The 16,385-nt window shown below is 40.5% G+C and overlaps 2 protein-coding genes across 5 annotated transcripts; one reads left to right on the top strand and one right to left on the bottom strand.

Moving 5' to 3' along the window:
* Window positions 1-89: 89 nt before the first annotated feature.
* tk2 (thymidine kinase 2) lies at window positions 90-6,791 on the top strand. Of its 2 annotated transcripts, XM_029521373.1 has the most exons (10): window positions 91-323; window positions 1,772-1,809; window positions 2,009-2,083; window positions 2,756-2,809; window positions 3,371-3,460; window positions 3,578-3,651; window positions 4,133-4,221; window positions 4,657-4,736; window positions 4,869-4,949; window positions 5,878-6,791. In XM_029521373.1, exons 1-10 carry the CDS (start codon window positions 137-139, stop codon window positions 5,962-5,964), a joined length of 855 nt encoding a protein of 284 aa, XP_029377233.1. In that variant the 5' UTR covers window positions 91-136; the 3' UTR covers window positions 5,965-6,791. The 2 variants fall into 2 exon arrangements, with proteins under 2 accessions (XP_029377232.1, XP_029377233.1); XM_029521372.1 differs by lacking the exon at window positions 5,878-6,791 and having other exon boundaries at window positions 90-323; window positions 4,869-5,876.
* A 1,715-nt stretch (window positions 6,792-8,506) lies between these two features.
* Window positions 8,507-16,365, bottom strand: LOC115055151 (uncharacterized). 3 transcript variants are annotated; one of them, XM_029520661.1, is made up of 7 exons: window positions 16,304-16,365; window positions 15,598-15,968; window positions 13,965-14,074; window positions 13,546-13,672; window positions 13,137-13,259; window positions 11,786-12,302; window positions 8,507-11,490 (listed from the first exon to the last, which is right to left on the bottom strand). In XM_029520661.1, exons 2-7 carry the CDS (start codon window positions 15,934-15,936, stop codon window positions 11,417-11,419), a joined length of 1,290 nt encoding a protein of 429 aa, XP_029376521.1. In that variant the 5' UTR covers window positions 15,937-15,968; window positions 16,304-16,365; the 3' UTR covers window positions 8,507-11,416. The 3 variants fall into 3 exon arrangements, with proteins under 3 accessions (XP_029376521.1, XP_029376522.1, XP_029376520.1); XM_029520662.1 differs by having other exon boundaries at window positions 15,598-15,958; window positions 16,304-16,357; XM_029520660.1 differs by having other exon boundaries at window positions 15,598-16,365.
* Window positions 16,366-16,385: the final 20 nt, after the last annotated feature.

A 16,385-nucleotide genomic window follows, 5' to 3' on the forward strand; every position in this document is an offset into this window, starting at 1 on the left:
GCTCGATCCGCACTCCATACCAGTCGGTGGCAGTAATAGACCATAACGTTTTTTTGCCAACCGCCATTAAATCAAAGAAGAAGAGGAGAAAAAAAACAACAACAACAAAAAAAAGAAGCAGCAGCAGAAGAAGAAGATGTCGTTGGCTGCCGCTGGTGTGACGCAGTTGTGGCGGTGTGCTAGTAGCCTGTCTGCTTTTTCCCGGGCCTTGTCCTCGGTTAGACCAGCTGGGTATCACCGGGATTTAATGGCCGAGGTTTACAGCGTCAGCCGCATCCAGATCAGAGCGCGCAGTGGCGGCATACAGCAGCGCGATGCTCCAGGTCAGTGGTGCCATATTGACAGGACCGTGTATTGCGTCTTGAACTTCTCCACAGTGGAAACCCGCTTGTTTTTGCTTTTGTTTTAGAAAGTTGTCCTCTACAATCAGTAGTGTAGTCTACTGTTTTGTCGTGGGTATAACTTATTTCAACATGCGAAGGTGAGGAAATGCAATTAAACGACAAATGGATTGAAGAAGAGGCATTTAGGATGTGGTTGGCGTGGGCTTAAACTACAATGAGCACGTTTACATGCACAATTAAGCCGAACTATGGTAATAGCTTGATAAAGGACTTATGTCGTTTTCCCAGTATGAGCTATTTGTTGAAATCATGTCGCCTTCACTGCGATAGGTGGCGATATACACTCTTTCGGCTTGTGGGTAATGGGGCCACGACCGATTGACCTATGACGTCACAGACCACAACAGAGGTGGAAATAAAAAAAGGCCGGTGAGCTAGCAAGTTAGTGGATCAGAGGTACGATGTTCTATGCGTTAGCAGTTAGCTGGCTTCTTTTGTCTGACCTCCTACGCTTACGTTTCAAATGTCGCTCAACTTCCGGGTCATAGCTTGGCACAAAACTTTAGCAAATGCGCAGAGCAGCTCCTCCTCCTCCAGTCGGATTGTTTGTGTACATGCAACAGTAGCTTGGAATCATTCATTTTTTAGGTGTGTTAGCTCGTTTAAGGTAACTTTGATTTCAGGCGAACCTATATGCACTTTCAAAGTCCAGTTTCAGCCGATTTTTAAAGTGTAATGTAAGCTCACTTAAGTCTTAAAAAGACTTTTCTGTTGGGGACCTCAAAGGGGTCTCAAAGCCGTTGAGTCGCATATGAAAGGAGGAAAGGGCCAGGCTTAAATTCTCTTAAAGTAATTTTAAAAAAATTAAAAAAAACAAAACAAAACAAAAAGGTTGCATAACTACCTTGACCAGTCTGTGGCTATATGGCCCAATATCCATAAACAGTGATGCTCTGTGTCTTGTGACTACCCTATTGGAACCAGCATCAATTTTCTCAGCACTGTAAGCTACAGTTGCTGCACAATGTGGATCAGGCCTTTAGTCCTGACCACCGTCAGTGAGCTTTGGCCACCCACGACCCTGTCACTTGTCTCCACCCACTGACAGGCAGTTTATTTATTGTTCCCGTTGGGGTTATAGTTCCTCTGCAGTTTACCCATCCCATTTGCAGTAAAACCAAGGCAACTAAATGTTACTCACATCCCCTGCTCATAGTGCTATGGCTGATCAGTAGATGTGCAATGTCAACTGTGAGTAGTTTTTCATCCATGGGGTGAGATTGGTAAAGTTGCCAAAATTAAAGCACTTGGACATGATTCTGACCAGGAATGTGGAGCAATAACAAACCTGTACACCTTCTCCCCCACCACACTCTACCTTCCTGTTTGCATTTGAACTCACTCAGTTGTCTTGTCTTCCTTTCAAGGAAAACTTTGGCAGAATGATAAGGAAACGAAACGAGTGGTGAGTCTTTGCCATATAACCAGCAATCACCATTAATGTTTTATAAAATGTATATATATTATATAATTTCAACTGCTGTGGGGTTTATTTTCCCCTAGTTACTGGTTAATGGTGGCTGAGTCACTGATCACACTTCTGAAGCTAAGCTCACATTCATCATCAATAAAGGCTTGTTGACATAAGTCTTTCTGTCTCTTAGATCTGTGTTGAGGGGAACATTGGCAGTGGGAAGACAACGTGTCTGCAATATTTCAGCAAAACTAGCAACATAGAGGTAAAACAAAGCAGAGTCCTTCTAACATCAAATTTGTGCTCACTGAAGATTTGCATGAATGTACACTCTCTAGGAAGTAACTATGACACACATTGCCTTTTATTGTAACAACAGTCATTTGACATTTCAAACTTCCCCTGTGTGAATTTGTCCCTGAGGCTAATTGTACTACAAATTCAGAAAACAAATACAAATTGAGAAAATGCAAGCCCATTCAGAAAACATTTCATGCATGTGCTTACACAAGACAATAGAACAGAAATATCTCCATGGGATACAAATAAAGTAATGAACATTGACTTGGACAGACATTATTTTAAGCTTCAAAAGTTAAGCATCACTTGTTTGTGTCCTCTGGAAGCTCCTCTGTGTGTATTTGTACTTGCAAAGTGTTTGTGTGATTATATCTGATTGTGTTGTGTATGTTTGTGGATAAAGTTAAATTTGATTACCTTTTCTTAAGCAGTTGGGCATTGACTTGTTAGGTTGACTGTATGTTTTTGATAAGGAAAGCTGAACTTTGGGGGGAAATGGCTTTTAAAATGAATTATTCATTCTTCTCTCTGAGTCCCATACCTTAATTTTACATTACTGCTGAAAAGTAATCTGGGCTGTCAGAGGGGATAATTGACCCATTTTTTTTTCCCCCTTTTCCTCTATTGTTTGTTCCAGATCCTAAAGGAACCAGTCTCTAAATGGCAGAATATCCGTGGACACAATCCTCTGGTACTTTGCAGGATAGTTTTGCTGTCATAGTAATCCATTTCAATTCTTTTGTTGTCATAGCATGTCAAGCAAGCAATGAAATTGCACTAGCATCTTCTTAAAATCTCACAACATAGTGACCTGAAATGTAATTTTTGCAGGTCACATCATAAAATATTTGTAGGATACTTTGTGAATTCTTCAGTACTTTTAGTTTTAACAAAATTAATACTGTAAAGACAAATTTATGCATACATATGTATGACCTTTCCTCTCTTGGAGAAATTCAAATTGTCCAGCAATTCGTGTGTGCGCACGTGTACATATATATATATATATATATATATATATATATATATATACACACACACACACACACACACACACACACACACACACACACACTGCATTCCCAGTCCAGTGCTGACAATAAGAGAAAGGTCACAAAAACTGTCTCCAGGCTCAGGTGCCTCTGGTGATCCAGATCAAACCTTGTGGTTTGTCTAACAGTTGCACTTCTGTATAATTTATACCTCGTATGTCTCCAATGCTGATCAGGACAGCTGGTCTGTGGCTTTATAGGCTCTGATGTACCAGGATTCTGAACGCTGGGGCCTCACCCTACAGACATATGTTCAACTCACCATGCTAGACAGACACTTGTCATCTGCAGTAAGTGAGCTGTAAGATAGAAACATTTGTCTCCTCACTCTAATGGCTGTGTCAACCAGTTCTTGGTATTTTATCAATTAAGCTTGTTTTTTGTGAAAATTGTATAATCAATTGCAGAATGCGCCAGTCAGGATCATGGAGAGGTCCATCTTCAGTGCCAAATATATTTTTGTGGAGAATCTTTTCAGAAGGTACTGTTGTCACTCTTCTGGCAAGGTAATGTAACATGATTGTTGATGTTTCTGTGGGATAACAGACAATTGGAAATAATACAGTGAGGATGGGTGGCACAAATCGCATTCATAACTGGAATGGTTGTAGATGCCATCCAAAATGTCTCTTGAGGTTTTTGAACTGAAGATTTAATGTTCTAAGGGAATTATGCCATGGATTTTTGAGAGCTTCAGTTAACATATAAAAAAAAAAAAACAGGGTGAGTGGCTGTTACAGGTAAATTAAGGTAACTGTTAGACAATAGTGTGTTTAATCTGAGTATTACCATTAAACAGTCCTGAAACACCTCCAGCCAGAATGATTCAACATGGCAAACCATATTAAAAAAAATCTAGAGTGGTTATTATTATTATCTGGTAGTTTATATTGTAATATTGCTGACCCCAACGAAGTATTGACAACTCAATTCTGATATTCTACTGCTGGACTCAATTTTAGTGGGAAAATGCCAGAGGTGGACTATGCTGTTCTGAGCGAGTGGTTTGACTGGATCACAGCCAGAATTCCCATCCACATTGATCTCATTGGTAAGAATAACGCAAAGAAGAAACACAAAAACACATGCTGGTGGGTGTTTGTTGAAATACTTCTAACCCCCAACAAAGACCAACTGGAATATCAACAGAAACTGCCAGAGGAAGGTGTCGGCCCTCCAGTCCAACCCACTCATCTCTGTGACAACTATGTAGTGCCTTTTATTCAGAAACAGAAAATTATTATTTCATTAAAATACACTCATAGCAATATCCATTATCAGTTATATTAAATAGACTGTAGCTTTTTTCTTTGAATACATACCAGTGACAGCAAGCCAGCATGTGCAGAAATAGCACGGTCATTGCTACCAGGAAAGCATATATTCTACTATTCTGACATTGAAGTGTGCTCAGCTGTCTTGACTTTGTTAATGCTGACATTAGAAGCTGCAGTAGTTTGTTTATATGCCTTTCCTCTGGCTCCAGTCTACCTACAGACATCTCCTCAGACTTGTCATGAGAGGTTAAAGCAGAGATGCAGAGAGGAGGAAAAAGTCATTCCACTGGTGAGGAGGCAAACACAAAGGGTTTTCTTTCAGTTCCTACAAACTGTAAAAATAATGGGTTTGATTTATAGCAGTCACCAGTTTGCTTTTTGTGTGTGCGCGCATGCATGCATGTATCCCCACATCCATTAGGAGTATCTGGAGTCAATCCACCAGCTTTATGAGGACTGGCTCATCAGGCAAACCTCTGCCCCTCTGCCTGCTCCTGTAATGGTAAGTATCTCTCCAGTTTGGGTCATAGTCAACATGAAGCATACGAGTGCAGTAGTTCCAGGCAGCCTCCTGTGTGATTTGCTGACTTGGCAGACAATTGTCTTTAGTGCATTTAGGTGCCTTGCCCCGCTGTTATTTTCATGAGTTGTGGGTTTGCATTTGTCAATGGTAGAAAAACGTATTGTTATAGTCAGAAGTCAGACTTGACTATCCACTTTTAAGAATGTAAATTATTGTTTGTAATGGAAACAGTTTGTACTTTGTACTCTGTGCTTTTTAACTTCTAATTTATTTCTCATAGAATTTACCATCTAATCCACCCTGGTACATTTACTGCATTACTGTAATGAATTGTAGGCAAAATACCCACTGGCCCACAGTGGAGAAGATATTTGTTGTGCATGTGTGTACAGCAAACACGCACACTAAACTTATTTGTATGAGCAGACAGGAATGATACTCAGACCAACTGATAAGATCCTGATTAAATGCCCCTTTTTCTATTTCTCATGTATAATTAAAACCCCAAAATACCTCTGTTAGCAAACTGTTTAATTACAATAAATGAACTTATTGAAGCAGCTAATCATCCAGCCCCACTGACTGAATCAGATTTAATCTCCTGATGTTTTTGTTATAAAAGACAGGAGGGTTAGGGTACCTGTTATCCTTTTGTTTAAGAGGCCAATAGCAGCAGAAAATGGCACATTGCATGTCTCAGCTATACTAAGGTTTGTGGTGTCTGTGAATGTTCTCATTCATCCAGGCCATAGTTATCCAATGAGATGTAAATCAAGTGCAGCTGGACTTTGTTGTGTATCTGTGAAGACGATGTGTAAACGACAGTTGTTGTCAACTGTCAACAATTATTATTCCACAAAAAAAAAAAAAAACTTTTGTGTGTCACTGTGTATGAATGCATGTATAGGTGATATCAGCTGATCACGACCTACAGAAGATTCTGTGCCAGTATGAAAAGAACCATGACAAGATCCTAGGAACTAGCACCATCTGATAACAAAAACATACAGTTGCACGCATGAGAAGGTCCTGGATAGACGCTAACAGACATGCAACTGATGGGTTATACCCTTTAAGATTCTCATTTAAAAATTTTAGCAATTTGACCAGTCCTGTTACACCTTGTCCGTGGGCCTGTTCGTAAAGGCTCATCTTCATGTTTTAATTACCTTTACATTTCAATTGTTGTTGGACTCTGAAAAACTACTAACTTTCTTACAACTTATCTGTTACAACTTATCCCCAACTGCAGGTTTCTTTATTCATAGAGGCTCATATTCATTAGCAATGTAATATGTCAAAAGTATTCCATAGGTAAAGATTCCAAAACATAACTAACTTTAATACAACCAAAACATTCCATGGTGTCTTCGGTTGTCATTGAAACTGGTATCATGGCCCCTCAGGCTGTGTTACTTTAAATTAATTCTTTGTTGAAATGCTATTTATTTGTTTGCTTTTATGGCTCTACTGTATGCAATGTCTATATAATACATCTGAAGTTTTTGTTTGCTTTCATTCAAATGTGTTTGGAGTTTAAAACTGAGTGGCAGGTTGGAAGGAATAAGAATGCAACCACCACCACTGCATCTGTTACAGACACAGAACACATACTGGGGGTGATATTGGGATGTAATTCACTCGTTGTATTGTTTTTCCCTAGTTTTACATATTTTGGTATATAAAAAGTACATTGTGGGAACCTGAATTTGTTTTTGTTTTTTTTTTCTCTTATTTTGGTTGATTGTTTCACATATTGTACATATTGTGGAGCATTGGAACCTGTTACACTAATAAAGCTAAAGACTAATAAAACTAAATAATAAATGTTGCTATGGTTTTTTTTTTTTGTTGTTGTTGTTGTTGTTGTTAATAATAATACATATCTCTAAACTGGCTGTAATGGCATGTACAGCACCAGACCAGCTTTTGAGTGGTACTGTGGTAGGTTTTTTTTAAATCTTCCAATCAAATTTATTTCTATAACACCTAATCATGTCAGAGTTGCATCAAGGCACTTTACATATAGAGCAGATCTAGACCAAACTTTTTTTTATAAAAATGTTTAAAGAGACCCAGCTGATTTCTCCCAATGAGCAAGCGCTTGACAAGGAAAAACTTCCTTCAAGAGGCAGAAACATCTGGTAGAACCAGGCTTGGCGCTGACAACTGGGTTGAGAGGGAGACAGGCATGGGTGGGGTAGTTTAGGGTGAGAATGAGAGCAGGAGAGGGCGATATTCAAAACCAGTGTAGGCAAGAACATGATGCTGCATGAAGTTCATGGAGATGATGCTCTAGTATGTAGTATGGGAGCAGCAGGCATTGCAGGAACATGGGATGGCGATGAGTCACCACCTGCAAGATGAGGAGAGGAACTGGGAGAGAGACAGAGACTTTGGGAAAACATGGCTAATAAATGCAGTACACATGCTTAGAGCTGGGAGAAATTAGGATTTCTAAGAAGCATGGTTATTGTCAGCGCATGCCAGGGGGGAAAGGTCTAGACCAGACTTCTGAAGAAGTATTGAAAGAGACCCGACAAATCCTTCCACGAGTAAGCACTCAGCAACAGTGGTGGCAAAAAAACTTCCTTTAAGAGGCAGAAAGTTAAAGAACCATAATCGGGATGGGCGGATCCATCTGCCTCAACTGGTTGGGTTGATAGCAGGGGGGGGGGGGGGGGGGGGGGGGGAGAGGAGAGTAAATGCAATACAATTGCATGCAAAACCATACAGGTGTGAGGAAAGATGCTCTGCCTCCCCAAATACAAAAAACATTAGTAGATAAAAGCAGGCAGTGAAAATAGGGTTTTTAGCAGAGTGACAATGGAGAATGATTAATAGTACCTAATAACTAATGGGCAGCATCATAATAGTTAGCACTGTTGCACACCGTAAGAAGATTGTGGGTTCAATTCCAGGTCCTGGGGCCTTCCTGTGTGGAGTTTGTGTTCTCTCTATGTGCCTGTGTGGGTTTCCTACAGGTACTCCAGGCTCCTGCAACAGTCTAGGTTGACTGGTGACTCACTTGTGTGTGAGTGTGAGTGGTTGTTGTCTGTCTCCATGTTGTTAGTCCTGCGATAGACTGGCGACCTGTCAAGGTTGTACCCCGCCCTTGCCCAGAATGTTTGCTGGGATTGACTCAAGAACCCCCGTGACCCACAAACGAATAAGAAAATAAGCGAGTGAGGGTGATAACCAATAACTACTGCAGCATCAGAACTTGGGCAGGAACATGGAGCAGAGGTAATTCACCACTTCCAAGAGTAGGAAACACTTTCTCTGGAACTCTGTTGTGATTTGCACCCTATAGCCAGCCATTCATCCATCTTCTACCGCTTTTTCGTTTCTGGGTCACAGGGGCCAGCTGGAGCCAATCTCAGCTCACTCTGGGCAGAGCGGGGTACACCCTGGACAGGTCGCCAGACCTACGGACAGACAAGTGGTAGAAGATGGTCAAATTTTGGTACGACTACCAAAGAGGAAGACCATTTATTTATGTGTGTACGTACTTTATCCAAAATGTTTTGCTTCTAAAAGTTGGATTGGTTGCATCGACTAGGCACCGGCACAAGCATACCAAGTGGCTGGGTTTTGAACGGTTTAGATTGTTGGCAGCTGTACTTCTTTCATTCGGCTGTGCCCGCACATTGACGGGAGCGTGGTGACGTCACGTCCATTTAGGCGAGTGAGTCTAGTTGATCCAACCACTGATCTCAGATCACGATCGTTGGTCGTGCGCAAGAGACAATGAGCTAGATTTTTAATTTTCAAGAAAACGAGGCAAAGCGTATAAAAAGCAATGCAGTAATCACTTGCATTGGTTGTAGGACATCCGCTATGATGAAGTATTTCCTAAAACACGACGTTAATCTCAGGGAGTGTCCCTTGTTCGACAACCCAAAAGAACGTGCACCAGCACCGGAGCCCCCACCACCTCCACCGCCTGTTAGAGCATTGTTAAATCAGCTTACTACCTCACGATTGTACCGCGCGACAGTTAAAATAAAGCATTTATACTTGCAAGATTTCATCTGTGTTTATTGTGTACATATACATATATGTAAATGAAGGAATCGTTAAAATCCTCACGAGTCCCAACCCTATTCACCATTGTGACCACCGACAGATGAAGTGAGTAGCTGATTCTGTGGTTACAATGGCATCTGTCAGTAGGATACACATTATTGCATACATAATTTTAGAAAGTATACTTCCAATTAGGCTGTTCACTCAAAGGTTTTACCAGACTTTGGTATTAACACAAGAACATATAAATAAATCAAAACACCGTCAAAATAAACGTAATAAATTGGAATGGTACAGGCGAAAGCATTGAACATATAAAAAAAAAGGGGGGTGGGTACAGCTGAAATCTATGAACTGGCAACCTGTCCAGGGTGTACCCTGCCCAATGTGAGTTGGGATTGGTTCCGGCACCCCTGTGACCCGGAAAGAGAGTGGCAGTAGAGTGAGTGACTACATTATTACCACTGATAGGCTATAAAAGATGTTCCCAAGGTGTCACACAGGAAGCATCTCATGTTGGGCAAATGAAAAGAGCTTTCCCAAGACCTTCCCAACCTAATTGATGCAAAACATACCAATGGAAATGGTTACAGGAGCAATTCAAAACTTCTCAATCTTCCAGTAACCACCATCAAGGCCATTATCCAGAAGTGGAAAGAACCCTGACCAGGGAGTCAGAAGATAGTCAGAAGAGTAGCCCAAGAGTCAAGGACCACAAAGAATGAGCTCAAGAAAAAGCTTGGAGCCAACAGGCCCAACTAACTCAGAAAAAAAAAAGAAAAAAAGATTGAAACATTGCACTCCACCACCATGGCCTCTGTGCACGCTCACCTTGCAAGTTCAGCTGCTTTTCATTCCTAAATGAAAGACATGTTTGAACTCGTTTAGAGTTTGCAACAGAACATTTGGGTAAGCCTATGATTACTTGACGAATGTAGTCTGGTCAGACGAGACTAAAATGTTACTTTTTTGCTGTTGTTCTATACACCATGTATGGGTAGCACTGTATGATACACAAAAAACACTTATACGACAGTCAAGTTTGGAAGTGGAAACATCATGGCATGGGGCTGTTCCTCATGTGCAGTAATGGTATTGAGAGACTTTTTATAATACAAAAGACACTGTACCAGGGGTTTCTCACCGCTTTTGTTTAAGGGTCATGGGGGATGCTAGAGCCAATCCCAGCCAATGTTCTGGCTGAGCTGGATTGGCTTCAGCAACAGCCCCCCTCAACCCGGAAATGGATAAGTGGTAGAAGATGAATGAATGAATGAATGCACATGCTTTTACTCCACTATATTTTAAAGTTAAATATTGTACTTTTGATCCTACTACATTTCTATGAAGTACTTGTTACATTTGCATTACTGAATTTCATAAAGTTCGTTCATGTGCATCTCTTGTGTTCAAGTGGTGTTCCCAGTCATGTCCAACATGTCACTTAAACTAAACACAGCCCTGCCTGCCTCTGCTACCTGTGAAAGACTTTTTTGTGCACCTGGGTTAAAATTCACTCCCAAGACAGGGAAGAGTTACTTCACTGAACTTTGACAACCAGTTTCTGTTTCGGCTGAACAAGCCAACCTTTTCCAGTTTGAGCTGTAGACAAAAAGAAGGGGAAGAGAGGGAAGAGTGGCGAGGAGGGGAGAACGAGAAGAGAAATGCAGAATAAAAAAATAAAAAAAATCACAGTTTGGATTGTTACCCCTAATTAAACTTTATATCTTTGGCCTCAAATTCAGTTTATAGGGGTTTTGTCACTGTGCCAAGAAGTTTATTAGAATTTATTTTACTTCACATTTTGATTTTGAACATGGGCTGGTTTCTTTTAATAAAAAGAGCAAGACAATTACCATGACCCCATAACAATTACAGAATTGGTCTTTTTATCAGTTAAATTTGTTTCTATACGATTTGCTTCTTATGAAATAATTTTAATTTTTTTTTTTCAGTTCAAAACAGTTCATTCATGGCATTATTTTAGAATTAGATTCTTTTAATGTACCGTTTTAGGACACATTGCATTGCAATGAAATGTAATTTGAATACTGAAGTATTTTTAAAAGCCAGAACTCCTGTACTTTTACTCAAGTCATAGTTGAACTTAGCTACAACATAACATTTGACCACGAGGATCTGTACTTTGACTCAAGCACTGGAGCTGTGTACGTTTTCCCACCACTGACTGCTTCTGCTGTTTCATCACTGGAGGAACAGGTTGAGGGCATCTTGGTTCAGTGCTGGGGCTGTCTCCATCACTGGCTTCCTGAGGTTCTGATCTTCTGCATTTCCCCCCTTGCTTCTCTCTCTTTCTTTCTTCCACCTCTTTTTAATCAATGTTCTCTTCTCTTCCTTTGTTTTCCCTTCAGCTCCTGTTTGTGCTCCTACCCACAGTGCATCTTTTCTGCCATCTTTCATAAATCCTTCCTTTCATCTTCCATGCTCAGAGAAAAAGACTCTGGTTGGGCTGAGCTCGTGGTTTGTGTACCTGTGAAAGTCAGTAGCACATGTGAGCTGCAGTGTGTTTCATTTTCATAAAAGCAAGTGCCAATGCATTTGTGACATTGTAATGGTCCATGTAGATGTATATTTCACCCTTAGGAGAAAAAAAATTAATCCATAAATATACATTCTGATGAATGTCAGACATTATATGCTGCTTTGAACTTGCAGTGGATTTTAGTTTGTATGTAGAATCCAACAGGTATGAAAGAAAATTTTCAATCATATGCGAATGACAAAAATCTATCAACAAATTTGTAGAAATACTGTGTGTGCGTTACCTGCTGTGGTCTGAAACTTGCCAGGCTTCAGATCCTGCTCTGCCTTGGATCCTGCTCTCAGAGTGATCAGTAGGAAGGGATTACTGCTTTTTGTATCAACCCTATTTTCATCAGCATTACTGAAGTTGCAGCTAGTGGTGTTTGATGGCACCGCAGTTCCACAACTGTACCTGTCTTTACAACCAATACCTAGGCTATTGTCATCCAAGACTTCATCAGCTTTGCTTCCATCATTTTTCTGGGTATTAGTTGTTGGTACAGCTTTAAAGCTTTTAATTGAGTCTCTTTTTGAGAACTCAGCAACTTTAATACTGTCTTTATAAGTATGACTGTGAGTATGAACGGTTTTACTGCTGCTTCTGATGTTGTTTTCGTGGGGATCTTGTACTAGGGGGCGGCCCCTGAATGCCAGGTCAGGATAGTTTTTCTGCATCTCCATAATGGACTGGTCTTCACTGCAGTGATGAGGCCTTGGCTGAGGGTTGATGGCAAGCCTGGTGTCAGAATATAGAGCTACCTGGAGAAATAAAGCAAAGGCAAGATCAGACTGCAGGTGGTTTGTTAAGGCTGAATATTTAAGTTACTTCCTTGGACCTTGGACTGATGATGTAAAAATAAGTACGCTATATTTTTTAATAGGGTGATAAGTTCCTGCCAGAGGGCCTGATTGGGTCTCTGAATCAATTAGGAATTAGATTAATTAGGGTTAACTACAGTTGTTCTCAGTCACTATGATGCAATTCACTCAACAACAACTTTAACTTGTGTAGCTGGAAGTCAGTAGAACATTGAGGATTTAGATTGAGAACATTGCTTACTAAAGTGTTTGGTACTTGGTGGAGATTTTGATGCAAATTTGGAGATGTGTTCATGATCTTGTCAATGCAGTGTTTCATTTTGCACATGATACAAAATATGTACCACTTTGCAATAAAAGTTACTCATAGTGACAGGTGTAGCAAATGCATGAAAGCAATATAAGATCAGTGGACTGGAAAGAATCTTTTAAACAGCAATTATGATGATACTGACAGCAACTGTACCCTTATTTTATATCTATGCTGCTTTTATAGATTTAAAAAGTACTGAATGTGCTTGCTCCGTCATATGTTCCATGCTCTGCATTTTCAGAATTTATGGCTCCTGTCTGTCTCTTAAGTTAGACAGATCTGTGCAGGCTTCTGAGTCTATATTCATCCTGGCATTAAGTGGTCTGACTGCACTGAGACTAGATATCCAAAGTTATATCTCATCTTTCCATCTTAACTTTATGTTTGCTCCATTGAAGACTAAGAATAAAATTGATGCCTCCTTCTCCGTACAGACCATCTGCAATGTTTACTCTCACTACCTCTTTTTGATCTGCTTCTTCTTTCTTCCTCTTCTCTTCCTTCTGCTCAGTTGTAGTCTTCTTGTCTGTGGGTTCCTCAGGTTTTAGAGGTCCCACAGTCGTCTGTAGAAGCTCCAGCCCCTCCTGCAGTGTAGGATCAAAACTATCACATGCGAAGTCATGGTATAGAAGCTCATTCAATTATTCATTCAATACTGTGAACATGATATCCTTCCTTTTCTAAAGGTTTTCAGTTGGATTCTTCTGATTGTGACCTGGAACTATATTCCCGCTTTATCCAGTCATTATCTTAACCAGTCACAGGGGGCTGGAGACAATCCCAAATTACACTGGGCAAGTTGTACCCTGGATAGGTTGACAGTCTATCTGACATATCTGTGTTTGAGCTGTGAGACAATTTGGATCTTGCCTGTGGACCCAGCTGATCCCTGTCGAGTCTCTCCAGGAGGCGGTAACACTGGGCTCTAGCAAGCAGTAGCTCAAAGCCCACCATTATGGCTCTGTCTGGGTCAGCATCCTCACAGAGTCTGAACTCACTGTAAAACATACAATAGCAACACAGAAAAATAAAAGGCGATTGGAAAAGTGAACCAAGAGTCTTGAAACGATTATGTTGTCACCTTTACCTATTTGCTTCATGAGTCCCTGATTTTCTTAGGCCAACCTCAAGACCCCTTACTCATCTCATCAAAGCAGTCAAAAGCAGCAGTAAGTAGTTTGCACAGAGTTAAACATTTTCACAAACAAATAAAAATAATTTGCTAGAGACTTTTCATCTGAGTAACTGCCATTCTGATAGCCACTCTGGTCTGTTTTTTCCCCTCATACCTTTGTGGGGTGTTAGTATGGGGCTGGTAGCCAATAGAAGCCAGGATTGACTGAATGGTGGAACTTCTGAGAACTGGCAGAAGACGGTAAACAAATGGACCTGTAAAAGTCTAAAAGACACAGAAATACAACTCATCTATTACTTGGTAAAGACTTTCTATCAGATCTCTTTCAGCTGGCCATTAAATAATAACAGTTATGTGCCAAGTGTACTACTACTGTCCAGTAGATAAATGGAGAGACTGGTTGCTCTAAGCCAAGTCATCTTCCTTCTTATCAGCTGACATAAAAATACACACACACATCTTCTACTGCATATCTGTTTCTGGGTTGAGGTTTCAGGGGGGAGTCAGCTGGAACCAATCCCAGCCAATGCACCAGGCGAGGTTGGGGTACAAACCTTGACCATTCGCCAGTCCATTGCAGGGCCAACACATAGAGATAAACAGAGGAAAACAGACAGTCTGAATTATTTGACGTGTAGTTGTGCGAAGTACTTATCCATTAAATCACCTAACTTGGTGTACCTCCGCTTTGGAAATGCAGGCAGATGTACTGGCACAAAAGCACAGCAAAACTCTGCTAATGTGAACTATTCCTTCAAGATGTTATGACTGAATTAAACTTTGTTACTGTATCTGCTTTGCTTGCTCTTTATTTCTCAATTCTCACTGCTTCCTTATTCTTGAACCATTCTATACTTTCGGTGTTTCCTCTGCCACATCCTGTACGCAAACTGGAATGTGCATAACTTAGAAAACCATCTGGAACCACTCCTAAACAAACAAAACAAAACACACACAAAAGGATAATCTGGTTTATCAATCTCGAAGTTATGTTATAATTTGAGATACTTCTCAAATGCAAAGGGTTTGGAGACTTCATGTGAGACTGAATTTCCTATCTGACTTTAGGTAGACAAATTCACCAAGTGTCAAATCTCTGTGACATCACCAATTGGTTTGTAATTTGCAATTTTGTAATATGGCCATTGCTATAGTGGGTTCTTACTAAACCAGAAGAAATCATAAATAGAAAACAATGTGGAGTTGAGAAGGAGTGAGGGGTCATCTGCTCCGTTTTCTGTTTAGGTTGTCATCATGCATGCCCTGCTTTATGGTATATTTTCCTGTAATTTGAAAAATGAATATCATGTTGTATTGAATACGAGCTGAAACCAGCAACTGAGATCATAAATCTTTCCTGAGTTACTTACTGAGTTACTTACTTACTTACTGAGTTAATAAAATACAAGAAAATTAGGGAAATTTCCTTATGGACTTGTGCACAAACGGAGTTGTTTTTGTAACCAGTGGATTCGCCGCCTGATGGTCACTGACACATTGGCTATACTTTTCTTCACCTTTTCACTTGTGGGTCAACAGTGCTAACCACTTCTTTTTATATCCCTCTGGCGGCTATTGGGTGCAATTTAGGGCACTTTAGCACAGGATCACTTTTTAGCCACTAGACGTACGCCTCCTTTTGTAGACATTTTATAGAGTCTAGAGCCGTTAAAAACATGACACAAGAAGCCTAATAATAATAATATAGTCAAAAAATGAACCTCGGTCAGTATGTTGGATAGTAGGTACTAAATAAGTAAGAAATGAAGGAAGGAAGGAAGAAAAACCTTCAATGTCTTGAATTCTTTTTTCCAGGGATGAAGGAAGAGATTGGCGCAGAGAGTTTCCAGGAACTCGGTGGCCTTGATAAAGGCACACAGGTGTTTCCTGCCGTCTGTGTTTAGGGCTTCGGAGCGCTCGCCCACAGCCTGGTAGAACGGGAAAACGGTGAAAGTTTCTCCGGGCTCCGGTTCCTTCAGCAAATACTGAGCCGCTCTCTCCAGTAGCCGAGCATCGCAGCACAGCCGAGCTTTCGTACAACCATCACGGTAACTGTTCACATACTCCTCATAGAGATCCTGACGGGAAATCTCCGCCTGTTCTTCTGCTCCGTAACCGTCCTTCATGACCGTCACACTGACAGATAAACTGTGACAAACTATAATGAGGAAGTATATCTATTAAACATGATGAGGAAGTGAAAGTGAGAATAGCTTAGACAAACAACTCGACAAACAACGGGCGTTTATGCGTGGAAACCTGCCATTAGTTACACAAATTAGCCTACAGAAATATAGGGAAATAATAAATACCAAACGTTTGTTTTACAATAACCGTAAACAACGTTCAGATACATGGCAACAAAACAGTACAATTGTTCTGTAAAACTAAATTGTCTTGGCACAGCACGGCTGTGTACATAAACTGGCACTTATTTCATATCTTTTGGGGAGTTGCGGAATCTCGGAAAAGCAGTAAGTTTAAAGACCTTACTATTGCGTGAATGTTTTCCAGCATCTGAAAATGCGTGCAAGTAATGGGAGAATCCCCAAATTTCTCTTTTTATTTTGAAAAG

This window comes from Echeneis naucrates, chromosome 15 (assembly GCF_900963305.1).
Source record: "Echeneis naucrates chromosome 15, fEcheNa1.1, whole genome shotgun sequence".
Classification (NCBI taxonomy): Eukaryota; Metazoa; Chordata; class Actinopteri; order Carangiformes; family Echeneidae; genus Echeneis; species Echeneis naucrates.